Genomic DNA, 27,153 nt, shown 5'->3' on the forward strand with positions numbered 1-27,153 from the left:
GGAGGCTGAGGTGTTGGTATGTGTCCAGTTCAACTGTTCTTCAGTGGCAGATGGAAACCAGGGATCAACCACATTAGCCAGTCCTGGGAAATCTTCCCAAAGGTGAGTCAGAATCAAAGGCAGGTTTTGGCACAGGCCGGTCAGCCGTCACCCCTCCTGAAGGGGATGTTGGAGTGAGTCTGTCCAGGTGAGACTCAAAACTAAGAAGGAAGGTAAGTAATCAATAAAATGCCCAAATTCCATTGACTTCCTTTCGCAGTCGGCTCTAGGTCTTGGCTGTGCTTGTCCTGTAGAAAATCAGTATTCGGATTCTTGAACTGGGAGCCTGGCTTTTTATAGCAGCAGCAAGTTCACCAATCGAAGAGGGAAAACCCCACTCCTGCAGCCTTTTGCAGGTGCGCTGTGGGAGCTGCAGAAAGACCAAGTGATTTGCCTCTGACCGACTTACTGATTGCAGTGGAACAGACCGCAGCTCATTTTTCTGTTACCCTTCTGCACTTGCAGCGTAATTTCAGATGTCGGCGTGCCAAACCCCACCGCTTCCCTGAGCAGTGACTCCCAACTGGGACAAGAAGTAGCTGAGAAATGTTTTCCCACATCCTCTTTTCTTCTGCTGAAGTTAATGACTGTCATCACAAAACATCGCAGCTCCAGCAAGCTGGGCCTTGCCTAATTTAGAGAGATTTGCATGCTGGCAGCATTCATTATTTATCTCCAAGAAAAATGCATTGTCAGGGAAGCTTAAAGGCTTCCTTCAATCATCTCTAGGCACTGCTGGCCCGGGTGCTATCAAACGCTGTTATTCAGGGGATCAACATGGAAGTCATGGTTTCAGCAGCCACAAAAAGCTGCAAAAATACATTTTTGGTGTAGAACTTGTTTGAATTCCTCATTCCTTTCTTCTGTTTTCAACCCGCTTCCTTAAAGGTGTTTTTTCCTTAATCTTTCAGATGTGTTTAGTTTTTTACTTTACTTGAGTCTGGGAATTGTTCCCTTTTCACACCACAGACAGTGGATTTGTGGCCAAAGCCGGTCTCTGGTTTTTCTCCTGGAAGATGCTCTGTTGTTCCCTGCCTCGCAAACCTGTGCGTTTGAGAAGCTGAGGAGAAAGGGAGAGGGTGTGAGGAAGGAGGTTTGAGGCAGAACAGAATATGAAACAGCTTCGACTGAAACGTAGGGGCCACATCTCGGGGGGGGAAAGGGCAGGGAGCATCTTGAAGATAGTGCTATAAACTGCTCGAGGCAAGGCAAGTTTTTTTAAATCTAAACGTACCATCTTTAATCTGATTTCACTCGGTCTGCTGCAGGTGTACGAGTGCGAGATCATTTTGGTGCACGGTTAGTGAGCTGGTGTGGGCGTGCGGTGCCCGATCGCTGCTCCGAGTCGGCTCCTCCCGGACGGGGAGAAGCTCCAGCGGCGTCTGGCAGGAGTGGAAACCCCTCTCCTGTGTTGCTGCTTCGGCTGGAGTTTTGCTGTCAGGCAGTAAATCTCTCCTCCTTTACCATTTCCATTCTAGATGCGTTAGCTGGATTACTGAATGTGGAAACTCTGGGCTGAAAATCGCTCCCTGCTCGGATGGCTGGCCGGCTTGCTCTCCGGGAGTGCTGCTGCTGGAGGGAGCTGGGGCTGCTCGTAGTGAATGTGCCTCTTCTATAAGACAGCTTTTCTTTGAATTTTTTTTCCCCCTTTTGTAATTTGTTAGCTCTTCAAAGCGCTTCACAAAATCCCTTAAGTCTCTGGATAGTTCATGGGAAGAATTGGTATTGAAGCAGGGGTGATTTAACATGGTGTGTGCCCGGCGATTACGTGGGGTATTGCTGCTTCTGCTGGGACGAGAGTCGCTCTTGGGGCGGGTGTTCGCGCTAGAAACGTGCCCGAGCTGTCACGACTCTCACCGGGTTGGTGCAGGGTCGTTTTCCTCGGGGTTTTTCCATTTGCTCGATGTCAGTGGCTGCCACAGCGCTTGTGCCAGCGAACGCTTGCTGTGAGCATTCGTGTCAAGGGAAGGTGGGTGAAGGAACCAAAGGCGCGATGCCGTGGCCGGGCCGTGGCGTGTGGGTTCGCTGGACTCCCGGGGCAGCGGGGAAGGGCCCTGGTGTTGCTCCGGTACTGGAGGTCAGTGCTGTCCTGGATGGGGAGAAGGGACACGACTTTCCCACCTGGAATGGGGACAACGGGAGATGGGGACGGGGGCTCAGCGTCGTCCTGCCAGCTGGTGTTCTCTGTGCCTGGCAGCACGGGCGGCGAAGGGGCATCTGGGGTGCGGGGGAGCCGCCGCCGGAGCCGCCGCCTGCTCTCTAGCCCGGGCAGCCGCAGGAGGACCGGTGCCTGTGCCACGGCGCGAGTCAATGGCAGCAGCGAGAGAGCGCAGCTTTCCCCCGGGGGCCGCAGGGCCGGGGACGCGATGCCACCCCCTGCCCTGCCCCTGGTGGTTCCCATGGCCGGCGGGGCCCTGCCGTGGTGCCGCGCCGCGCCGTGCCGCAGCCTCCCCAGGGAAACTTGTACAAAGCCCGTTATCTTATACAAAACCCTGGCGAAGCACAAAAAAAAAACCCTTAGCGTCCCGGGGCCCGATGGGTGCTGGTGAGCCGGGGTGCTGCACCGGGGTCTGGCCCTCCAGCACCTCGGCACCGCCCCGGCACGGACAGGAGATCGGAGCCCCCCGCTCCTGCCTGCACCGCCCCTGCTCCTTCCCTGCCCGCGGCTCGTGCTCGGGGCTGGCATTGCCACTCCCAATGCTCGGGCCTGGAGAAGCCCCCGCCCCGTCGGCGCTGCCGGCAGATAAATGACGAAATGCGGCGAGGGGAGCGAGAGGCGCCGAAGGAGGGTGATGGCCAATAAATGGTGGTCGTGGTTTGGCCTGTGGCAGCCGGGCTGCGCTCTGAAAAGCAGATTCCATGCGCGGGGCGCCTGGGCCGGGGAGGTCACTTTGCGCCTCTCCTGCGGTCGGGGGAGCCTTTGGCACCCGGCGCCGCGCCCCGACCGCGCGCCCCGCTGCTGCGAGGCGCCGGATCCGCTGCTTGGTCCCTGGGATGGGCTGGATGCCCACCTGGGCCCGCTCTTATTAATTAAGATAATTATTCAGCTTAATGTGCTACTGCAGGCCAGCTCGTTTTTGCTGTAAGGTTGCGCAGTGCTGTAAGGTTGCGCAGCACAGAAAAGCTGTGGAGCTCTGAGGACAGGCGCCGCGAGGCGCAGCGGCCGGGCAGAATGTCCTGCTTGTAACTGGGGGGATTAAAGGGTTGAGCTAATAGCAACAGGTTTTCCTAGCGAAGCATTTGTAGGCTGTGGACAGTGGGGTTTGCTCCCTGGCTTAACCCATCCTGATTTTTTTGACCGTGGGTTAAAGTTAAGGGGCAGCAGCATCACTGTTGGTTTTTGGGCACGATGGTTTTTGGGAGTGGGGCGAGGGAGCGGCGCAGACCCCCGGCAGCACCCGTCGGGCTCCGAGCTGCTGGAGGCGACGGCGTCTCGCAAGGTGACAGAGGCCGGTGGCTTCCTCTGGCTCGTCTGTGAGCCCTCGGCAAGTCACGCCACGCCTGGCCGTGTGCCAGCGGCGCCCGGCGGGACACGGGGCGGCCCCGAGGGCTCGGAGGCGGTGGGAGGTCTCGCGTTCGGGGAGATGCTCCAACCTCCCCGAGGCCGGGATGGCCGGGGCGGCGTCACGCCGGGGAGCAGGAGCGGAGGCCGGCGCGCGGCTGGGCGAGCCCCGGGGTGGGTTTTGGGCAGGACGCGGGGCCGGTGCAGCCGCTGCTGCCTGCGCTCCGCCGGCTCCGCGGGGGCGGGCGGCGCCGCCCGTGCTCTGAGCGCTGCGCCGGGCTGCGGCGCGCAGGCAGCGGAGCGTGCGGGGAGAGGCTGATCTTCGTCGCACCTCTCGTTGGGTCGTGTTTTCTTGTCTCTGATTGTAAACAGATTTGACTAAAGAGGTAAATTAGAAGTTAATTAGAGGGAACATGATTGATGAGGCACTCTGGTGATGGGGAGGTAGGACACTTGCGCTCTAAGAGAAAGGAGAGGGGAGGGTGTCCTGCAGCAGGAGCGTCGCCCTTCGCCCCCGCGCTCCCCCTCCCTCTGCAGCGGGGCGCGGGGGCGCGGTGTCGGGGGCTCTGCTCCCCCAGGAAGCCCCAGGCCTCGGCCAGCAGCAGCAGTGGGGAGCAGCCCATCACCTGGGCATCTGGGCTGACTCCAGAGCCACGTGCCGGTCCCGGGGGGTCCCTCTGTGCGGGCACCCACCTGGGTGAGGTACCGGGTGCATGAGGCTGTTGAGCACCAGCAGAGGATTTGGAAAGCAGGAGAGCGGCACGGGACAGGGGAGCTGCTGTCCCCGCTTCGCAGGGCCCTCGGCTTCCTCCGCGCTCCGCGTGGGCACTCTCCCAGCAGGGTTTGCCCGGGCCAGGTCTTCTCCAGGCTGGGGCTGGTCTGGGCTCAGCTGGGCCGAGTCCTGGGGAAGCCGGTGCGGGAAGGAGGAGGCAGAGGGATGGCTACACCAGCCCTGCGGTGGGCCATGGGGTGGGAGCCCCGGTGCGGGCGGCTGGTGGCACCGGGGAAGGCATCGGGTCCCGGCTGCAGAAGCGCAGGTTTCCTCCCGCCGGGAGCAGCAGGAGCTTCCCTGCGGCCGCGGGAGACCAGCACTGTCCCCGCCGCGCGTCTGAATCCACCTTGAGCTCCGCTCCCGGCTGAGCCTCTCCAAACGGGGAGACACGAGTGCAAATCGTGACTGAGGAATCTCTCTTGACATCCCAGCAGAGACACCCAGGCCGCACTGAACACAAAGAGACACTGTCAAAATCGGGAAGCAAACCTTCAGCAGCACAATAGGTCACTGGAACTATTGATTATTTTTTAAAAAATAATTTTTCCCTTTTAAGACCTGGGTTTCAGAGAAGACTTTTCTCATATAGCACTAGATAATTCGGAGGGACGAGGTGGTTGGTTTGGGGTTTTTTGGGGTTTTTTGTTTGTTTTTTTACATTTGATTTTTTTGTCCTTAAAATAATAGTTTAGAAAGAGGTAACTGTTGCCAAAATGATTGACGCCTGTGACAGCCCTTCTCTCCATCGGGAACCTGGTGGTAGGCTCTGCAGAGGGGGAAGGAGTTAATGGTGTGGAAATGGGCATGAATTGTTCTCTGAAGGAATAATTCTTTTCAAGTGATTTTCTCCTGAATTTTATGCTTTGGATAACCTTGCCCTGCATGGGGGCTGCTCTGGGCAGAGACCTGTGACTTATGCGCTGGGTGGAGGTTCCCACCGCTGTCCTCACGCGGAGACCCCCGGGGCTCCCCAGGGCGGGGGCACAGGGCTGCGGCCGTCCCCGAGCCAGCGAGGGGGACGGAGCCTCCGTGTTTCTGTGCCCCAGGATGCTCTCCCCGTCCGCGGGACCCCAGTGCTCTCTCAGCCGGGTCGTGCCACTGGGAAGGACTGTGCACGCCCTTCTACTACATACTACTACGCCCTATTTTTTTTCTTTTTTTTTTATTGTTACGGTGCGATTGGTTTTGTTCACTCACCTGATCTCCACCCTGCCGCCTCCCCTGGTTGCTTCACCTCGGGGGGTTGCAAATGGGTGCTGTCTCTGTGGCTTATTGCGCCCGGGATGATTTGTGGAGGAGAAGGTTGTAGCGTTGGCTGTCAGTAGCATTGTTTTCCTGCAGCGCACACAGACCTTTGCAAATAATCTAATAATGCAGGAATGTCAAACTTCAGCTGTGGAAGGAAATCCTTTTATACAGGGATTGTCAAGTCTCTAAACAAGTATCAGAAATGAGCTCGTATCAATGTGCAGGGTGTTTATTCTGCCCGTCAGAGAGATGAACAACCCAATCCACTCTCCCAGGCAGCCGCGGATTCGAGCGTTGGCTCATGGACCTCGGGAGAGCTCCGTGCCCGCGCTGCAGGCTCAGGGGACGAGGGACCGGCTGCCCTCGGGGCGAGGGCTGGCAGGGCCGGCAAGCAACGGGGACCAGAGAGCAAACGTCCCGCCGTGCCCCAGAGCAGGGAGTGCTGAGCCCCGGGGTGCCCCCGGCGAACCCTGAAAAAGGTGAATTTCAAAGTAATGCCTGAGGCAACCCTCAGCGCGTCAGTGGCTGCCGGGTTTTTTTGTTTGTGTGGGTTTTTTCTTCTGTGGATGCCTTAAGCTGGAGTTGCAGTTGCTGGGTAGCTCTGCTACGGAAAGACACGGGGTTCGGATTGCGTCAGAACGAACGTGAGCGGCGCTCGGGTGCCGGCAGGAAGGACCGACCCGTCTCAATTTGGTTCTGGGTGTCCTTGGGGAGTGCCAGGCTGGGCCCTGTCACGGGGGGATGGCCCATGCCCCAGCGAGCGGATCCCGCTGGGAGAACCCTCACGGCTGCCCCACGGGGTCTGGGTCCTCCTGGGGCCCCGGTCGGGCGATCCCCCGGAGGTGCCACTGATGGGTCTGGGTGTCCCCCACCCCTTCCAACCTCTCATCCAGCTCTTCAGAGCTTCGCTGCATCCTCTGGCTCCGCAGGCTCGCCTTTGCTGCCCAACGGATGGGCATCCCGGGGAAACGCGCACGCAAACCTCATGGCCACACGAGCTGTGATGGCGGCGGACACGGTGCCGCTGGGGTCTTCGTGGTGTTGCCACATGGAAGCGGCCCCTGGATTCCCGAGCAGAACCAACAGCGCATGCAAAATAACCGGTAGGCAGAAAACCTGGCGCTAACGGAGATAAGGAACGTTTCATCCTTGAGAGCGAGTCCCTGGGCACGTTCGGCCGGAACAGGAGCCCTGCAAGGGAGCCGCCAGCTGCGGCAGAGCAATAGCGCGCGCGCAGAGAACGGACCTCGTCACGCAGCCAGCGCTGGCACCTGTCTGGTCCGGGAGCGCTGGCTCTGCCCCGCTTGTGTGCGAGCAACCTTCCCTCCCACCCCCGTCAGGCACACGGGGGTTCATCAGGCTGTGCGCTGCACAGCAGACGGCGTCTGCTCGGGGCCTTTTCACCGGAGAGTCAAAATTGAGGAGGAAAGTGAAACCTCCCAAGCGCACCCATCCCGTTCCTCTCCACAGCCCCGGTGGCCGTTTGTCATCCTGCTGCGGTGGCAGAAAATCAGCTGCAAATGGGACTCAATTCAGGCTCTGCACCTGGAGGTGTGCCCAGCTCCGAGGGGATTTATGCTCTCCTTGCCTCCTTGTGGCATGATTTAAATACCTCTGATGATACGCTGGAAGATCCTGGCAGGTTTCAGCCGCTGAGCTGCGGTCACACCTCCGGCCGGCTGCTGAGGGCCGCGCGGGGACCCCAGCCCGTGCGACGCGGTCTCTGCTGGGTGATGTCCCCGGCTCCGGCTGCTCCCATGGGTGGGTGCTCCACAGAGTGGGGGCGTCAGGTCTGGGGGGGGCAGTTTGTAGATGCTGTTTCAGGGTGGGTTCTTTCAGGTCCCTTCACCGGCCGGTGGCAGGGTAGAGACCGGGGCCACGCAGCAGCCACGAGACTGACTGCCCGACCGTGGGGCTCGCCCGTGCTTGGCCTTTGCTGCTTTCGCCTGTTGCACTTGACCCTGCGCGTGAACCCTGTATTTTAGCGTGTGGACGTCTTGCCTCCCCCGCGTGGCTCTGGGCGATCTGGTGCTTTTGCTTTGCTCAGGATCCAGCCCGGCGCCGCGCCCCAGCGGCAGCCGTAGTTGCCTGCCGGCTCCTGGCCGGGGTGGCTGCGCTCCACCATAACGGGGGCGGTGGCTGGAGCCCGATGTGGCCCGAGGAAAGGGTCCCTCTGGGACCCCACTGCCATGGTTGAACACGGGGGCTGTTGCCCCGTGGGCGCAGCGAGGAGCTGCCCAGACCCGGGCGGCCGGTGACTCCCGCACTCCTTCCCAGCACCGCGCGGCTGCCGCCAGCTCCCGGGAGCTTTCCGTCGGGAGGCCTGGAGCCCTTCGCTGCTGCTGCTCTTCCGATATCCCAAAGCGGGACCCTCTGAACCCAGCCAGCCGCGGCTGCTGGGCGCCTGGCTCGTCCATTACTGCTGCTTCCTCTTTGCCCCAGCTCTTGACTCTAGAGGGAGTAATGAACTTGGGCAGAGATCGATGCTCTCTGCTCTGCCACGGGCTGTACTCTGACACGTGGAAAACACCGCAGCAGGTGGAACTTCTTTAAAACTATTGATTTGTAGCGCCGGGGTGAGCAGTCGTGTGCGGGGCTCTTCCCGGCTGAGCCAGGGGACCCTGTCTCGCAGGGCAGTAATGGGAAAAATGCTGCCGCTCTTTCTGCTGGAGGAGCCCTGCTGAGGGGAGGGCGAGGAAATACAGTTTGTGTTTTCAAGCCAAATTTAAAGCATCTCTTTGTAGCAAGCATCTGTCATCTCATGGCAGAAAACACCTGAAATAATCTGATTTTTACTGTTTATCTAGAGAGCAAATATCCTTCAGATTGCTGTGTAGCGCAGAGATGATACCGTGTGTGTGACGTCTGCATCTGTGCCTTCCCTTCAGTGAAGCAGCTTGCTCTCTAGGGTGGAGCTATGCTGCCTTTGGGCTCCTTTTTACATTTTTAGACTTTTAGAAATCGCGGTATAAATTGTATAGGTCATGGTGCCATGGTTCTGGTCGGCGGCAAGGCCCACGCCTGGGGCAACGCCGGTGCTGTCGGTGTATTTGTACAGCTGGAGGGAGATGGGGATCTCGCCTGTTACATTAAATGCATTTTGGGGCAGTAGCAGGTCCCCTGTTCCCGGCCTGGTGGCCTGGTCCTTTGGAACAGCCTGTCTGCCACGCGCCATGCGGCCCGTGGCCACGCGCCGGCTGGGCCCCGAGCGCATGTTTGAGGCCCCCAACCCAGGCTCCAGCTTTTTCACGTTGAGATGAAATCTTGCACGGTCCGGGGCGGCAGTGCCTGATGCAGACGTGGGACTGCGCCCTTGCTCTTCCCTTAACGTTTAAAAGAAAGGGAGCAAAGCACCCCCGGACACGCCACGTCCCTCGCCCGCGTGGGGGTCCCACTCCTGTCTCCCCTGCCAGGGCCGCAGCAGGAGCGGGGCGCAGCCGAGGGTGCTGGAGTCCGGCACTGCTCCCCCGTGTCCCGTCCTCCGCCCTCCCCGCCACGCCTTCCCTTTCCCGGCGGGGAGGGCGGGCTGCCCCCACCGCCCCGCTTCCCCCGCGGGCGCCGCTCCCCGCAGGCGCCCGGACCAGGTGGGACCGGTCTGTACCGGGCCGTACCACTCTGTACTGAGCCGTACCAAGCTGTACCGGGCCGTACTGGTCTGTACCGGGCCGGGCCGTGCAGGGCCGTACCGAGCCATACTGGTCTGTACCGAGCGGTACTGGGCCGTACTGGTCTGTACCGGGCCGTTCCGGGCCGCGCGCGGCGGCGGGCGCTGTCCCGGGTGCTGAAGCCGCCTCCGCCGGCCCCGGCGGCGCGCGGGGGCCGAGGTGCCGGCGCGGAGCCCCTTCCTCGCGTGGGCCGCGCGGGCGCGGGCAGGGCGGCGCGTGGGGCCCCGCGTGGGCGCGGCGGGCCCGGCCCCGCCCCGCGCAGTTTAAGAATGAACCGTGGGAAAAACTTTGGGGGTGTGCGCGGGGCCGGGATCCCTCCGCCGGGCGGGGGAGGCTCCGGGCGAGCCGCGGCACCGCCTCGGCGCGCGGCGCCCTCCGCGCGAGGGAAGAGCTCCGCAGCGCGGCGGCGCCGGGACCGCGGCGCAGCCCCGGGGACAGGGCTCGGCCCGGCGGCGCCGCCGCCCCCGGGACCGGCGCGCCCGCGGCAAGATGGGCGGCCTGGCCCTGGCCCTGGGGATTTTCCACTACCTGGGGCTCTACCTGCAGCTCGGCGCCGCCTCCCGGCACCCCCCGTGGGACGCCCCGGCGGCGGGCAGCGGTGAGCGCGGGCAGCGGGGCGGGCAGCGGGCGGTGCCGGGGCGTCGGCCGGGGCTCCGGCGGCGGCTGCCCCGGGGCGGGGGCCGGCCGCGCTCCGAGCGCTCCCGGGGCTCGGGTGCCCCCGCGGGTGCCGGCTGACGGCGCTGTCGGTCCCTCCGCGGGTGCCGGTCCCTCCGCGGGTGCCGGTCCCCCCGCGGGTGCCGGTCCCCCGGCGGTCTCGGCGGCGCGGGGCTGGCGGCGGGGCGGCCCCTGCCCGGGCGAGCGGGACGGGTGGCTGGGGGGGGCGGTCCCGGTGCCGGTGGCGGCGCTCGGCTCCGCGGCGGGGGCAGCACCGCGTCGCGCCGGCGGCTCCGGGGAGCCGGGAGCGGGGGGGCGGCGCGGCCGGGGGCCCGTGCACGGTGCGTCCCCGTGTGCACCCCCGTGTGCCCCCCACGGGCGCCGGTGGGCGCGGCGAGGCTCCTCTCCCGCCCCCCGTGGCCCGGCCCTGCTGCGGGGCGGCCGGTGGCGCTGCCAAGCCCGGCCGGGGTCCCGCCGGGGGCTGCGGACGGGGAACCTCCTCCGCAAGCCCCTGCCAAAACGTCTGTGCTGGCGTGGGGGCAGTTCTCACCCGTGGGGTGCCGAGTAGGTGACGGGCGACAGAGCCCCCTCGGGGGAGAGCGCCGACACCCTCCTTGCTCGCTGCGGGGTGACACGGGAGGGTTTGAAGCTGAGCCCGAGGAGGGACCGCGGGGCGCGTGCTGGGGGCCCGGGGCCCGGACCACAGCCGCCCCCCTCGCGTGGTGCCGCAGCTGCCGCAGGCCGAGGGGAGCTGCTCTCTGCCCCGAGGAGCCTCCAGGCACGGGGAGCCTCGGGGCCGTGCCGCGGAGGGCTGCGGCGTCCCGCGGCGATGCGGCGCGTGGGCCGGCAGGTACCTGCCCTCACGGGGAAGAGACGATCTGCCTTTGCGCTGTGGGGGACAAAGGCAGGAGGGTTTCCAGACCCGCCAGCCTGGCGTGCTGGAAGGAGATGTGGGCGAAGAGCCTCCATTAGCCGCCGCCGCTCCCCTCAGAAATCCAGCGATAGGCAAATAAATAGTGAAATGGTCGCTGTGAGGGAGCAGGGAGCGAAGGAGAAGAAATATTCTGGGAGGGCGAGTGCACTTCGGAGCCACATTACAGCTTGCTACTACGAGCAGTTCTGCAGCAACTCACTTAATCACAACAGAAACCTTTATTAACAATACTGAAAAGCAGTGAATAAGTGGGTCATGTATAATAAGCCATTTGTGTTCAGTAGGTGAATACCAATTTGATAAAAGCCGTGTGTGCTGAAAACCTGTATAAATTGCTGTTTAGCAGATCGGAGATTGATCATTTCATTACTCGCTGGTACAGCTTTCCCTCCACACCACGAGCGGGTCGGGGGCGTGGAGGAGGAGAGGGGCCAGGGCCGACGGGATGGGTTCGGTCGTGGCCAGCGGGGACGCGGAGGTCCTGCCAGGCTCTGACCGCTGCAGGCAGCGTCCAGAGCTCGCCGCCATCTCTGCCCGGCGTAGGCGGCCTGGAGGAGCCTCTGCTGCGCAGCGAGGGTCTGGCACAGCCGTGGAGCGCGTTCGCGGTTGTCTTTAACTTGTCTGCAGCGGATGCCGCGAGGGAATTGAACGGGAGCAGCGCGCCGCAGGCGTCGGCGGGCGGCTGTGACCACCTCTGGGGTGGCTCCCCACCCTGCCCCCCTGCAGGCGTGAGCAGTGTGCCTCCGCTCACACGGCAGCCAGGGCTGCCGGGGAGGGAAAAAGTCTCAGTCCAAGAAAGTCCTTTCCCTGCCCCCACAGCAAAGGCGAGGGATGGAGCGAGGGATGGAGCGAGGGTCGGCTCTGTCTGCCCCGCTGCCCCCAGGAGAGCGCCTGAGCCGCAGGATCCCTCCTTGCCATCCCTGCCCACAGCGCTGCCGCTCTCCCCTCCTCTCCTCTCCTCAGGCTGGCGCCTTCAATTATTCATGCCCCCCATTGCAGACAGCCTGTGCACGCTGTGCTGGTGCCATCGGCTTTCAAACCGGCGCTAGCTGGGAAGCTCCAGCCGCCTCCCCAGCCTGCCGGCTCCCGGAGCGGGGCAGGGACAGCCGTTCGGTGAGCAGCTTGCCTTCCCGAGGAGGAGCAGCCTGGCTCCTTGCTTGCATCGTTTGCAAGCGTTAGTGCCTCACCGTCAATAAAGCGGCTGTTGAAGGGCTGAAGGCTGGAGGGAGCCGTGCCCCAGCTCCCTGGGGTGCTGCCCTTCTCCTTGCTCGCACACCCTGATGATTATTCTATCAATTACTTTCATAAACACTTTGCATTCTGCTGGATTTTTTCATGCTTCCTGATGGGAATTCTCCGCCCGATGTGTTTTTCCTGCTGCTGTTCGTGCAGTCATTCAACGCAATTACTTCTGACACCTCTCCTCATCAGATGTCTGCGCTTTCTGTTCCCTTGAAGAAGCTGACAGACAATGGGCCAGACACTGGGAATTATTACGTTAGGACAGTGACAGCTAATTTTAATCATAACGTTCCCCGTGAACGAGGCAGCAAATCAAACGAACAGCCAGTGCGGCTGCGCGTGGTCCGGGAGCCGTGGGCAGCGCGGCGGTGCCAGGGTGCGGAGCGGGGACCCAGAGGGGGCCGGGGAGCTGGCGGCTCCGCTTCGCTCCCCGCTTCAGTGGGTGCTGCTGCTGGGGCCGGGCGGGCGCCCAGGCAGGGACCTGGTCGGGTGCTTTCCCTGTCGCGGATGCTCTGGGATTTTGGTTCATGGCGCGAGAAGGACGCGTGCGCCTCGGGACGGACAGCGCTTCCTGGCCGCATCCGCTGACGGCTCTGCCTGCGTCCAGGCTCCTTTTCTCCGTGGCCGTTTCCCCTGGCTGCGGGTTTATCTCCCGCCCGGCTGTGCCCTCGGCACGCGGCTGGGCACCGGGGCCATCAGCTGGTTTGGGCCCTGCCGGATGCGTTGGTGCCTCGCGCCACATGCTCCGCACGGAGCAGCTCGGGGACGAGCCCGGCGGTCGCGGGGCAGGCAGAGCCAGGCAGGACAGCGCTGTGCCTGTGAGCACCGGCGCTGGCGGCCCTGCGGGACAGACACCGGCACTGTGCGCGGCGTGGGCAGCGCTCTCTGCAGCAGCTGCCGGTGCCAATCGCTCGTGTTTTGAGTGCTGGGTGTGAGACCGGAGCGGCTGATCTCCAGTGGGGCAGAGCTCCCGTCTGCCTCATCCCAGTTCCTGCCCACTGCCAGCTGCCCTGCCTGCTGGGAATCGTCCCCTGGCAGACACCAGCACCAAAGCGCGTGGCGGCTGAAGGACGGCTGCACAGCGCTGCCGAGGGTCCCGCCGGGAGCCGTTGTAACAGGCCGTTTTAGGTTTTTGCTACTTACACTATCAAATAAGTGCTCCTCCTCGTTCTCCTCGGCAGGGAATTGTCTGAGAGCCGCGACGCCCCGGGAGCCAGCTGGGAGCAGCGAGTCCTCCTGCCTGTGGAAAGCTCCTCATAGCCGGGGCCGAGCTGGGGGAGGATTTTCGCTGCTGGCATCTCTTCTGCTGCGGCGGCAAATCCTGGGCAGCAGGGAGGCTGCTGGGAGGACAGGAGCTGGGGGGCAGCCCGGCGGGGAGGGCTCAGTGTTCGAAATACTCACGGGGTTCAAGGTTAATTCCAACTCCTTGGCAAGGTGAGCTCTGGCCTGATCACAGTCACCAAATTAGCTGGATTTTTTTTTTTTTTTAATTTATGCTGCAAATTTGAGCTAATTCTGCTGCTAATATGACAGTAAACAGGGGCAGAGAAGTGGAGCTCCCATCCCCAGCGTGCCGGCAGGAGCCCTTCCGTCCCCGTCCGGCGTTCGTGGTGCTCCAGCCTGGGGCTTCCCTTGGGAAGGGCATTGCGAGATTGCTGTGGAGAGAGCAGCGCTCCCGCGGCACCGGCGCCAGGCTGCCAGCGGCTCGGTGCTGGCCAGGTGCTCACCGGGCTGGCACCAGCCAGCAGAGCCGGGAACTGCCTGAGCAGGTCTGTGGCTGGGTCCGTCCCGGGCTCCAGCCCTGGCCCTCAGCCCGTCCCTGCCGGACACTTGCCAGCGAAGCCCTTTGCCCTGGCACAGCTGCCAGACTCGGAGCTGCCTGCCCTGCTCTTGCCAGTGATGCCGGCTGTCGCGACGCTGTATTTACGTACCGGTTTGTGACTGTGGTTTTGGTGACCCGGGGTCAGCATCCCTGCTCGCAGGCTTGTCAGGAGGAGATTCATTCGCAGATGTTAACAGGCAGATGGGAAGAGGGAGGGAGGTTTTAGCCCAACCTGCATAGCGCTTGCCAGCAACCCTCGTGTCCCCGCTGCGGGGCCAGCGTGGGGCCGGCTCAGCCAGCACGCCGGAGCAGTACCCGGGCTCCTGCTCCCGGGCCCTCCCAGGCGGATGCCTCCTGCGCCTTCTCCCCTCCCGGGGCGACTCTTGCACGGGCAGCCCGCGCCAAGGGATGGAGGGGCCCTGCGGCACCGAAGAGGGTCCATCCCTCCTCGGGTTACTGCCCGGTGCACATGCCGGGATGCACTGCAGGCACCTTTGCTGCCGGCGGGACATCGGTGCCTCTGCAGCCGAGACCATCCCTCTCCGTCAGCGGGTGCCTGGGGAGGGGAAGGTGCCTTCGGCTGCGGTTGGCTGTCAGACGCATTTGCTTTTCAGCGGTGCAGGCGTGCGGGGCGGCGCAGACCCAGCAGGTCGGGGAGCCAGCCCGGCGCCGGGACGCAGGGCAGGGTTTGCGCAGACTCGCTCGCAGGCAGCAGCAGGCCCAGGCCCTCGGCAGCCGTCCCCGGGGAGGGCTGAGCGCTGCCGACAGCCCTGGTGCTGAGCAGGAGAGCGTGGGGACGGGTGACGACGACGGCTGTCTCGGCAGCTCCGCAGGGTCCTCTCCGGGGGTCTCCTTGCACGTGCTCAGCAGCCGGTGCGGAGGGAGCGGCTCGGCTCTCCTGGCAGCGCCGGCTGCGTTCTCCTGCCTCTCGTTTTGCCCCGTGGTGGGGGGAGGGCCCTGGCGGCGTCTGTGCTGGGAGCTGCCGGCAGCAGGGAGCCGGGATGGGCGGCTTTGCCTGTCGGCTCCCGCCGAGAGCAGTGCAGCCCCTGGGGCAAGCCGGCGGTGATGGCAGCACCGACCGGCCGGTACCCTTGGCAGGTCTGGGTGCTGGTGGGGACCAGCGTGCCTGGATGCAGCCTGGGGGGCCGAGCTGTCGGTGGGATGCGGCTGCTGACACCGCTTGGGGCCAGGCTCCGTTGGAGCTGCTGGCGGCATACCCTCGCCGGGGTTGGGGTGCCAGGGACCCAGGGCCATGCTGGCCACAGCTGGAGCCAGTTGCCTCCCCACCGTGTCTCCTGGCACACTCCTGCTGCTGGGGCGCGGGGAGGGGGCAGCCGAGGGAGCGGGTGACGGGAGCGTGAGGCTGAGCCGGCAATTAGTCCTCGACTGTCTTGACTCACCGAACCATAGTAAACCATGAAGTATGACTGGGAGCTTTGTGAAGGGAAGAATAAGCCGCACTCGATCGCAACCCACAGCACAACAGCAGCGGCCGGAGGGAGCGACGAGGGGCGGCAGAAGCTGCTCCAGCACCGCCTGTCCCAGGGCCTCCCGCTCCCCAGGGGCTGGGGGCTTCCCAGCCGCCCCCGTCCCCGCCGGAGCCACCCCCCGCCGCCACAGCCACGGGGCTCCTGCTCGCTTGGGCAGAGAAAGAAGCGTCTGACTGACGCGTGCCGTAGTGGTTCAGCGGGGTAACTCACTCGCAGAGCACGGGCGAGCGCTGACCAGGTGATTAACGCGCACTTGCAAGTGTCCGACACGTGCAGAATCGCCCCCCAGGGCACGTGTACACAAACGTTAACCGGAGCGCGTGCCCGCGTCGCTGTCAGGCCGTGGCCGACCCAGCAGCTGGCGGCCGGTGCCTTGCGTGGCCCGTGGCGGGGGGCCGGGAAAGCCAGCACGGCTCCTTGCAGGGCTCCACCAAAACTGCGGGCAGCGCGCAGGGTCCTGCGGTCTCGCGTGCTCCGTGGGGCGGGGGCTGCGGGGGGACGGGGCAGGGGTCTGGCGGGTCATTTCCGGGCACGGGGCGATGCACAACCCGGCCTTGCCTCCGGCGCGGGGGGGGGGGGGCACCCCCTTCCCGCTGCCCGCAAGCTGCCGGCAGCCCTCCTGCCCGCGCCAGCGGCGGCCGCGGTGATGAATCCTGCCCGCCGTGGGGAGGGAGCGCGGCAGCGTATTTCTCCGCTTTATGAGAGCACCAAGCTGTCCCAGCAGGCGTTTTCAATTCCGTTTATCTGTGTTTCCCCATTGAGTTCATTTTATTTCCCCTGATTTTTGTTTCCTGGAAGATTTATTGATCCTGATTTTCCCAGTTTATGACAGGTAGCAGGCCATAAAGCACGCGGAGCAGCCAGCCCGTCGCCAGCCCCCTCCCTTCCGCCGCGAGGACGCGGCTCCAATGTCAGCGGCCGGGGCTGTGCGGCGGCGGGGCCGCGGTGGGCCGGGGCCGGCGGCGCCGGTGGGCTGTGGCGCGCGGCTCTCCCCTGTCCCCGCCGGCGGTGCCGGTGGGAGCGGGGTCCGGGCAGCCTGGCCGCCCCGCTGCAGGGTCCGCGCCCGGCCGTGGGGCTGCTCGTGGCTGGGGCTGCCCGGGGGGGCCGGATCTCCTCTGCCGGGGTCCCTGCGGAGGGCGGGGCTGGGGCTGGGGCGTGCAGCGAGGCCCGTCCCCGCCGCGTCGCCTCCGGGGGCCGCGGCGTCCATCGGGGAGGGCGCGCGGTGCCGCTGGAGGGACGGGGACCGGCCCCTCTCTCCCTCCCCGCAGGCGGCCGCTCCCGGTGGCCCCGCGGTGGCCGCGGGCTGGGGGCTGAGGGGGCTCTTCCACCCGCCGCCGCCACGGGCCCCTTCCAGCGCGCCTCCGGAGCGTCCCCAAGCTGCCCGTCGCTTCCAGAGGCCACAGCCCTGGCTAAAGCAAGTCGCTGTGTTACCTTTGCCAGCGGCTGCGGGTCCGGCGCTCGTGCCCCTCGCGTCGGTGTCCGCTCGGGGCGGGGAGGGTGGTCCGGCTGCCGCTCGGGCGCCCGGTCACGGGCCGGTGCGCGGGGGGAGCGTGCCCGGCAGCCGTGGCTGTGCCGGGGCCCCGGCTGCAGCCTGCGTGGGGCTGAGCCGGCCGAGGAGCCGCGTGTCAGCCCAGCGCGAGGGGGCTTTAGCACGCCCCGCAAAAGCACAGCTAAAGGCTCGTGCTGGAGTTCAGCAGGTCTGCAAACACCTGAGCTCTTGGGTTCCCGCGTGGGGTCTGGCTCCGCGGCCCACCCGGTACCGCCCGCGCGCCCCATCCTGTGCAAAGGCCGCGCAGGTGAGCGCGGACCGCGCAGACGAGCGCGGACCGCGCAGACCAAGAGGCGTCTGCCCCCGGCGAAGGGGTGGCCTGACGCTGGTCGCTGCTCCCGCCTGCAGACACCGAGCCCTGGGGTGCCTCTGCCTCCTCCCCGCCTCACCAAGGCACCCCGTCCCCGGTGGCCCAGCCTCGGCTCTCCGGGGCAGCTCTCCTGGACAAAGGGCTTCGGTGGCCTCTGGGAGCTGCCTTCCCCCTCCATCGCACCCCCCCTAATTTTTTGGCAGGGGCAGGAGGGCCATGGAGTTGCTGGAGCATGTCCAGAGAAGGGCAATGGAGCTGGGGAGGGGTCTGGAGCACAAGTCTGATGAGGAAACACTCCAGTGTTCAGTCTGGAGAAGAGGAGGCTGAGGGGAGCCCTCATGGCTCTCTACAACTACCTGAAAGGGGGTTGTGGTGAGGTGGGGGTTGGTCTCTTCTCCCAAGGAACCAGCAATAGAACAAGAGGAAATGGCCTCAAGTTGCGCCAGGGGAGGTTTAGATTGGATATTAGGAAAAATTTCTTCACTGAGAGGGTGGTCAGGCATTGGAACAGGCTGCCCAGGGAGGTGGTGGAGTCACTGGAAGTGTTCAAAAAACGTGTAGACATGGCACTTTGGGACGTGGTTTAGTGGGTGTGTGGGTGTTGGGTTGACGATTGGACTTGATGATCTTTTCCAACTTTAATGACTCTGTGGATGAACCGTGCCCACGGTATCTCCCTTCTCTCACTGACCCGTCACCCCGAGTGCCTCTCTAACCATCCGGCCATCTCTCGTCTCGCATCCACTCTGCGGTGCCGTCCCTGTCCCTGCTGGTGTTTCTGGCTGCTGAGGGCTCAGCCCGCTCTCCTGGGCCATCAACCACATTCTGCTCTCGTGGTGCCATGGGGACCGCGCTGGTGGTGGCCCGGGGTGACTGCTGGGGCCGGGGGAGCCAGCACAGCACAGCACCCCGCCGACATGAACTGCGTGGGCATCCCTTGCACTGGGGTCCTGGAGCCCCCTCCCTGCAGAGGGACCATGGGGTGGGAAGCGGGGATGGAGGGGATGGGCAGTGAGGCAGAAGAAGGGGAGGAAGAGCCAGGATGTGCAGAGGAGGAGGGACCGGCCTCCCCTTCCCTCCTGCTGTCAGACCTTACGTCCGTCCACCCACGCCTCTTCCACAGGAGGGTTTATGTGCTGTCTGTTAGGAGGTTCCAGCCTGCACTCACAGCCGCTGTGCTGGGGCGGTGGGGAGGAGGTCGGGGCCCTGGAGAGAGCAGTGGGGTCTGTGGTCCCCAGGGATGCTGTGGAAGGGGCTCGGGGACAGGGGCTGCCACGGGGCCGGCAGGTCCATCAGTGGGACCTGTCCTCCTTCGGACGCACTTTGAGGCGGCCGAGCCCTGGGGTTAATTAATACATACGCTTCCCAATTAAAATCTGAAAGAAAGAAGGCGCTTGATCCAATCAAGCTTTTTCTCCGCTCATCTGCCAAATTCCCGTCTGTGGGAGTGGATTTTAATTGTGTTCACAATAATTTGGACATCGCTGGAGCCCTCAGGCCGTCGCCCTCACCTCTGCTCCTCATGCCCGGCCAGGACCGAGGGGTCCCAGGGGGTGGCAAAGGCTCTGCCAGGACCCTCTGGTTTCGGCCGTCGCTCCTGCCGTCAGGAATCCTGTGGAGCAAAAGCCTGATTCCGGCCCATGGCCAGGGAATGGGTGGGCGAGTGTAGGTTAATGGCTGGACACAGCGGCCCCGGCACCACGGTGGCAGGAACATGGATGAGCCCTTTGCCACGTGCTGAGGGGCAGCGCCCGACCCCACAACTCCTGACCCCGGCGCCATTCCCGGGCCCAGGATTCCCCCTGCGCTCCGGCACAGAGCCCGTGCGGCTCTCGGCGCTGGGGTCCCGGGTGAACCGGGGGGGCAGGAGCCGTGCTGGGAACCCGCTGGGGGACCCGGGCTTGTTAAACCCTTATCCGGGTACTCCCCTCAGTTCCCCTGCTAAGATGGATTAAAGCAAAGCGCTAAGTATATGGGATTTCCACGCGTCCAGAGGGACGGGGAGATATTAAAGGTATTAACTTTTCTGTCTGGGCTGATAATTTGTTTTCAGAGGGGATCAGGGTTTGGTGAGAAGCCCTGGGGAGCTGCGTGCTGCTCCCAACGGGGTGCGTGTCCCAGGGGCTCTGGTGGCACCGCAGGGACCTGCACGGTGGCCGCGAGCCCGCAGCGCCGGTGGCACGAGGTGGCTGGTGAAGACGGGAAGGCACAGGCCGCCCGGCGGGACCCTGACCCGGCCCCTGTGTCCTGCCCGGGCTGGGCAGCATGTGCTGCAGCTCCTGGCGGGGCCGGGACGGGCAGGGATGGCTGGCCCCACGCTGAGCAGACTCCAGCTGGTCCCAGTGCTGCCGCCAGCCCCGAAGCGACGCTCCTTGGGTGGTGGGGACAGGGCAGGTGGCCCCCGTGCCCCACAGCCCCGGCCCCTGCCTGCAGCCCTGCCTGCAGCCCTGCCTGCAGCCCCTGTCTGCCTGCGTGGCCGAAACAGCAGCCAGGGGAGTGTGGGGAGGCTGGCAGCCCTGGGCCCGGCTGTGCCGTGCCGGCACTGGGGGCTCGGCCCCCGTCCCCGAGCCGTGCCATGCTGGGGAGAAGCTGCTGCAGATTGTGACAATAACATTTGCTGGTGACCTGCACACCGGGGCCGTCTTTACAGGGGAACCATAATCTCTCCAGAGGAGATGAAAAGAATTCTAATTACATCTCTGAACAATATTTGTTTTGAGCGAGGAAAGCAAACCATATGGCATGTGGGAGACTGTTTGGGGGCCGCATTAAACAAGGATTTGTTTTTTGTTTGTGCGCTGATCCAAGCAGAGATGCGATCATGCTTTATTTATTTATTACATCTCGGAGGCACACAGGGGTTCCGTGCCTGCTCTGGGGCTGGGGTCCCGGGGGTGGCGTGGGAGCTGGGGAGCCCAGAGGCTCCTGCTCCCTCCCTTTCCTCCTACTGCTCCTTGCAAAGTGCTGGGGGCCGGGCAGCTCTACTGGGCTGGGGAGGGGGCACTGGGGTGAGCAAGGGGCAGCCAGGGATGGGGGGACCCTCCTGCACAGCGGGGACCTGTTCCCTCTACCCAGGGTGCCGGGTCTGTTTGGCTGGGGAAGGGTCCAGGAATAGTGACCCCGCTCGCGTGGCCGGCAGCATCGTGCCTCGCCGGGGCAGTGGCGCGTCCCCGCAAGCGCCCACAGCCCTCGCTCTGTCTCCTGCAGCCCTCTTCACCGAGACCCCCCACGACATGACGGCCCAGGCGGGCGAGGACGTGGAGATGGCGTGCTCCTTCCGAGGCAGCGGCTCCCCCTCCTACTCCCTTGAGATACAGTGGTGGTACGTCCGCAACCACAAGGACTGGACGGACAAACAGACATGGGCTTCCAACCAGGTAATGCCCCTCGTCCTCCCCCGCCGGCAGCAGCATCGGGAGGCAGAGCCCTTCCTCACACCCGCCCGGGAGCTTCGCTTGCAGCAGCTGTCGGGGCTCAGGGGGACCCCGTCCCGCTGCAGCATCCCCAGCGCTGACCGGACCTGCAGGCAGCAGGGTCTCACCCCTCTCTGCTCCGGGCAGAGAGAACCCTGGGGTTCCCACGGCACGGGCCCATGCGTGGGGTGCACGGCGTCTGGCTGCACCGAGGGTGCTCTGAGTGCAGGGCTGGCGAGGCCGGGCTGTCCTGGCCAACCTTCCCAATTAGCCGAGGGGCCACGTGGCCCGTCCCCTGGGACTGATCCCAGGCAGAGGCTTTGTCTTTGCGCTTGTGCCTTCTCCCCACTCATCACGAACTCGTCCCCTTGCATCCGTCCCCGCATCCCCCGCCCCCCGGCCCTCCCTTGTTTTCCCCATTTCCGTGTGTATCGGTCTCGGCAAACAGCTGTCTCTCTATTTCTCTCTCTGTTCACACAGAGATAAGGGCCAAATAATGGGAAGGCAGCTTTAGGTATTTTAATGAGCCTTTATTATTGTGTCTTTGGCAGAGCTGCTACTGGTATTACCATAAATTGAGAGAAGCATGGGGGAAGTGCTGCCGCCCAGGAGCACTGCTGGGGGGCCGTGGGGCCGTGGGGGCTGCGGGGCCGTGGGGCCGTGGGGTGAGGGGCAGCAGGGATTCCCGGTGCGGGTAGTGGGCATGGGAGCAGGCTGCGTGGCACAGGGGGACGCCGGACACCGCGGCCCCGGCACTGCCGGCGGCTGCTGGAGGGGACCCGGGCTGCTGCCCGGCTTGCCAGCTCGCGGCGTATTTACGGCGACCGGGGCAGGTGCTGGCTGGGAAGGGGCTGGCGTTGCTGGGGACAGGGGTCACTGCCGCAGCAGTGATGCCGCAGTGAGGGGGGCTCCATCTCCAGCCCCGGGCCGCGGGGAGCACCCGCTGATGGAGCCGAGCTGCGGCGGGGACCCACGGGCGAGCACCCCGACCCCCCGGCCAGCGTGGTGCTCCGGTGCTGCCGTTCCCTCCCCTTGCCGGCTGCCCCGTGTGGCTTTGCTGGGGCTGATCTCCCTTCTCCCTCCTCCTCCTCGCTCGGGGCAGCCGTCCCCGGGGTGGGCAGGGGTCCGATGGGCTCCTGCCTCCTCCCAGCTGGGCTGACAGTTTCTCTTCCTTCTCCGGTCTCCTTCCCCACCCTGCTCTCCCCAACAGCTGAAAGTTTCGCCGCAGGAGGAGCCTGGGAAGGACGCGACAAAAATAAGCGTGAGTTTGGGTGATGGTCCCTGCAGGGGCTCCGGCCGAGGGCTCGGCCGGAACGTTTCCCTGCGGTGCCAGCCCTCGGCGTTGTACTGACCTGGGGGGGCAGGAGGGTCCCCTGAGTTTTGTGCCTCTGTGCAAGGCCGGGTGCCCCGGACAAGGCGTCCCGGGAGGTGGGGGGGTGCGCTGGTCCCACCGGTGCTGCCATGCCGCAGGCTGGCGACACCGGGGGGGGTGGGCAGGATCTGCCCCGGCGCTGGGAGCAGGCAGGGCGAGGGGTGGCTCCCCCGCTCCCCCCGGCACTGCGGGTCGCAGCCTGCACCGTGGGCCCCGTCCAGCTCCTGTCGGCATCTGAGGCATACGTCTGTGCTAAGGAGAAAATAATCTAATTTACTCACCGGATTAGCATCCCAAAGCCATTTAGGATCACGTGAACAGAATGAGGAGACACTAATCAGTTAAATAAAATAAACGGTCTCAGCCTCCCGCGGGCAGGCACGTGCCCCCCCGCCCCGCCGCAGGCCCTCCCTGCCTGGGGGGACTCCGCGTTTGGGGGTGCACAGAAACGGAGCCACATGGGAAAGTGCTTCCCACCACGGCCCCTGCAGCCTCTTCTGGCTCTTCCCTTCTTCCCTCGCTGAACGAGCAAGGGCGCTCGCCGTGTGCCCACGGCTCCTCGGGGCCGGGTGCCCCCGCGCCCAGGATCAGTCCCTCTGCCCGACTCTCAGCCCCGGCAATGACGGAGTCGTTTACAAGGGGTAAAATGCCAGAAAACCTGACGGAGGGCATCACCTCCCATCCGCCGCCGCGGGGATCAGCGCGTGCAGATTCTCTTGCCGGCGATGAGTCCCCCACAGGGACCGTATCCCCTTTGACCTATTCACGTTGTGGGTCCCCAAGGTTTCGGCCCCGTTTGACACCATTCCCGTGATGGGCACCGCCATGCTCCCGCAATCCACCTCCAAACCCCAGCAGGTGCCTTCAGGAGCCATCCCTCGCCGGGGTGCCGCGGCTCACCACCCCACAGGGAGCGAAGCGCTGGGGCGGCTGCCGGAGCGGCCAGAGCCCGGGTGCTGCCAGCCCCCGGCGACGGTGCTGCCCGCCGCGCGCAGCAGGAGCTGGCGGGAGTCTTTGCAAAACGCTGCTGGTCCCCCCATCCCACCCCAGCCCTGCTCCCGGGGCACAGCGCCTTGCTCGCCCCGGGGGGGATGTCAGGGTCCCGGTGCCCGATGCTGACCGGGGGCTCGGTTTTGTGGCCAGGGACTGGGGGCCAAATCCCGCACTGGGCAGGGACGCGTGGCCGGGATCTGGTACCGTGTTGGAGCCAAGGGAAGGCAGGTCCCGCGGCACGGCCAGCGCAGCCTCGGGGAGCCCGGCTGGGGCGCAGGAGGGGCCGAGGCGGGGGCCGGGGCTGCGGAGCCATCTCAGGGCCAGTGCTCCCGCTCAGCTTGGCCATTGCATTTTTCGGCATAATTAGGCAGTTAATTGCACTCCGGAATGTAATGGATGCATGTGCTTGTGTAACCAGGATTTATTTTGAAGCACTCGGGGTGTGATGCTTCTGCCGTCTCCTCCAGATCAAGCCAGCAGGGAGGGGCTGGAGTTTTAAACCTTTTTTTTTTGTTATTTCAAATGTCCTTGATTATTACGTGTTTACGGAATGGAGGAGATAAATGAACATGGGCGAGACACCACCACGAGTGGTTCTGATAAAATGTGTGTTACAGCCCACGGCGGCAATTGACTGAGAACAAACGGCAGCGTCAAACAATGCGAGACGATGTAAATCACACGCAGAAACCGCCGCGTCAGGCACCCCCTTGGCCATTTTTTATCCACCAAAACACACTTGGCGCTGGAGGCGCCGGCGCCAGCTCTGCCCGGAGCCACTGCGCTTTGTGGGGATGCAGAGAGGGAAACCGCCGCCACCCTTTGCCGTGTCGGCAGCAGGCACAGTGGGTCTGCATTTCTTTTTTTCCCCCCTGATTTCTTTAAACCCGCTGTTGTGCCGCCCCACATTGCAGGGCCGAGCTGGGGCCGGGCACCGCGGCGGCTGCCTGTCCGTCCCGGTCCGTGCCGGGGTCTCTGCCCCTGTTCCCACAGGGCAGCGCGGGCCGTCACTGCCCGGCCGAGCCTGCAAAGCCGTAAGCCTTACGACTGGTCATAAAATTATTCCTCCCACTCATAACCGAGCTGCGGGCTGAGGCTCGGCGACCTGCTGGGCAGCGGCTCCACAGCCACCGGCGGCACCGGCAAATTGGGGTTTTCTTTTATTAGTTCTAAATTTCCCAGCCATTAATTTCGGTAAGTGGCTCCTTGCTCTTCTGACACAAAGGGGGTTTTTTGAAGCTCCTTTCCCGTGACGGCCTCGGTGCCCTGGCACGCTCGCACCGGGGCCGGCAGCTCGCGCCCCTCCCGTCCCGCAGCCCCCGTGCGCCGCCCCCGCTGTCCCCCCTGCCCCACCTCGGGGGCAGCTCAGAGCCTGCCTTGGGAAACGGCCCTGCTGTGAGACCAGCCCCCCCGGGCCCCCATCCCCGACGCTGCAGGATCGGTGCCGACGGCTGCACGGGGGCTCTGAGCCGCCCCGGAGCCGCCCTTTGGGGTGGCCCCGGCCGCGACGTGCGGGACCGGCCGCCCCTCAGCAGCCCGTGTGCGGGGCGGCTGGACGCAGCTGTTCCCGGGTGCTCATGTGTGTTCACATGTGCTTGCATGTGCTCACATGTGCATGCGTGTGCATGCACTGGCTGCCCCCGCGGCTGCGGCGGCTCAGCCCGTCGGCGGGGCCGGTGACAGGGCCCCCGCTCCCGGCCGCGATTCCGCGCTCTCTCCTTTGCCTTTTGGGCCGGGAGGTTGTAGCGCTTTGGTTGCGGCTCCCAGCCCCGTTTCTAAACACCATAAAATCTTCAGCTAACAAATGCAGTGGCAAGTAGAAAAATGGCCTTTGCCATCCAGTGTGATTATAGGGAACAGAGCCAGGGGCCTCGGGGCGGGTTATAAATCTGATTTATTGACCCAGCCCAACAGCAGCCGCAGCTCTGGCTAGTGAGTAAGTCTTAAATTTCATTGGGTGATAAATACTGAGAGCGAATCAATTTGGTAGAAAAGCTAATTAGCCGGCGTGGTTCCGCATCGATCTCTGAGCGCCGCGCGGCCGGGCGCGCGCCAGGGACTCCATCATCCCGCGGGCCGGGGCTGGGGCCGGGGTCCCCCTGCACCAACCGCTTGGCTTCGCCCTCCTTCGCCGCGTCCTCCCCAGCACGTGGCTGGGGCGCGGCGTGGCAGCATGCGGTCGGGGGTGGCACCGACCCGGGCGTTTGTGGCCGTGGGGGCCCCGGGGGCGGCCTGACCCCGTCTCTACTCCGCCGCAGGTGGTGAAGGTGGTCGGCAGCAACATCTCCCACAAGCTGCGGCTGTCGCGGGTGAAGCCGGCGGACGAGGGGACGTATGAGTGCCGGGTGATCGACTCCAGCGACGGCAAGGCACGGCACCACAAGGTGAAGGCTTACCTGCGGGTGGAGGCAGCGGGGGGCGTGGGGCACCCCCAGGACACCCAGCTGCGGGGCGCCCCGCTGCCGGACCCCGCCGCGCCGGGCTCAGCCCACGCGCACCACCACCACCATCACCACAAAGCTGGGAAGGAGCTGAAGAAGCGCTCGGCGGACGCCTCCTGCGTGCTGTAGGCGGGCGGTGCCGGGGGGACGCTGGAGCCCCCCGCCACCCCGGACTCAGCGGAACTGGCGAGGGTCCCGCGCCCCCCGCCAGAGACTGGCCCCACCGCCCTGTCTCACCCACCACCCCCTCCTCCCACCGCCCACCGCCGGTTCATTTCTTCCCCAGCGGTGCCGGGGCTCGGTATGGGAGCGGGACCGAGTGCGCACCAGGGCGCGTCGCTGGGACCGTGCCCGGGGCGCACGCCCGCGCATGGTGGTCCCCATCCCCACTGGCCCCGTGCAGGCAGGCACCCTGCTGCTTCCTGCCACCCGCGGTGCCACGGGCCGTGTTGCACCCCAGCTTTGCGTGCCGATGGAGGACCCCCTGCCCCCGGGACGCTCCCCGCCCTCCCTTGTGCTTTGCAGAACCAACCATCCGTTCCCGTAGGAGGCCCCGTTTAGTTGCTCTGTTCCACCCCGCAGCGCGTATATAAGTTCCAGCAGCCATCCCCCGGACCGTCTGTATCGCCTCTCCCTGCCCCCCCGCCCCAAAGCCGCCCCAGCACGTCGAGGCCTGAGCGCAGCGGAGGAGGGACGGCGCGGCACGCTCCTGGCACGGTCCCCAGCACAGCGGTGGCACTGCGTGCTGTGCCGCGGCACCGTCCAGCCAGGCAGCTGCCCTGCAGTTCGCATGTGCCCCGGGACCCGTGCTGGCGGAGCCATCCCACTTTCACCCATTGCTCCTGCCGGCCCCTTGCAATTCATGGAGGAAGAGGGGCTCCGCCATCAGCCCCGGCTGTCCTCGCTGCGTCCCTGCTGCCCGTGCCGGTGCAGCTCTCGGCCCCCTGCTACCAGCTGAGCTCCCCTTCCGCACCACAGCACCGCGCCGCCCCGGGCAGGGTCCGGCTCACGGGCTCCCACGTCCCAGGGCAAATGGCAGAGCCCACCCCCAGTGCCCCTGTGGGTGATCACCGCCACCGGGGCCAGGGCCGGGGGAAGGGGCCGGGGGTCTCGGGTCTTCCCGTCTGGGTGTCGAGCGCTGCTGCCCTGCTGCCGCTCGCCCACGCCACCTCGCCTGCCGCCACCAGACCTGCTGCAGCTAATAAAGCTCTTTAAACGAAGCCTCTGCAGGTCTGTGGTCTCTGTTCCTGGCACGGCGAGGGGACGTGGCTTTGGCACTGTCTCAGCTAAAAAGGGGCACAGCTGGGGCTGCCCCTGGGGGCTGGGGCTGGGGCTGGGCATCGTCGCCCACAGCTGAGGGCTCAGAGCGTTTAAAAGCTGCAGCTGGGGAGTGGGGGGGGGGGGGCTGTCTGCCCGGCCCTGCCCGGGAGTAGGGTGATGCTGTCCCGTGGGTGCAGGGTACAGCTGGGTCCCAGGTGAGTGGGGGCTGTGCCGCACTGTGGCCGTGGGTCACTGGGTGGGCACAGCAGAGGAAGGACCTGGACATGCTGGAGCGGGGCCAGAGGAGGCCCCAGCGATGCTCCGAGGGCTGGAACAGCTCTGCTGGGAGGACAGGCTGGGAGAGCTGGGGGGGCTCAGCCTGGAGCAGGGAAGGCTCCGGGGAGACCTTCCTGCAGCTGCCAGGGCTGAGAGGGGCTGGGGAGAAAG

At 64.9% G+C, this 27,153-nt stretch overlaps 1 protein-coding gene across 1 annotated transcript; it reads left to right on the forward strand.

Moving 5' to 3' along the window:
* Positions 1-9,715: 9,715 nt before the first annotated feature.
* Positions 9,716-25,575, forward strand: VSTM2L (V-set and transmembrane domain containing 2 like; the record flags this gene model as incomplete). Its single annotated transcript, XM_082007349.1, has 4 exons — positions 9,716-9,824; positions 20,435-20,604; positions 21,851-21,901; positions 25,264-25,575. 4 exons carry the CDS (start codon positions 9,716-9,718, stop codon positions 25,573-25,575), a joined length of 642 nt encoding a protein of 213 aa, XP_081863475.1.
* Positions 25,576-27,153: the final 1,578 nt, after the last annotated feature.

Source organism: Phaethon aethereus (assembly GCF_964289735.1).
Source record: "Phaethon aethereus genome assembly, chromosome: 16".
In the NCBI taxonomy this organism is placed as follows: domain Eukaryota; kingdom Metazoa; phylum Chordata; class Aves; order Phaethontiformes; family Phaethontidae; genus Phaethon; species Phaethon aethereus.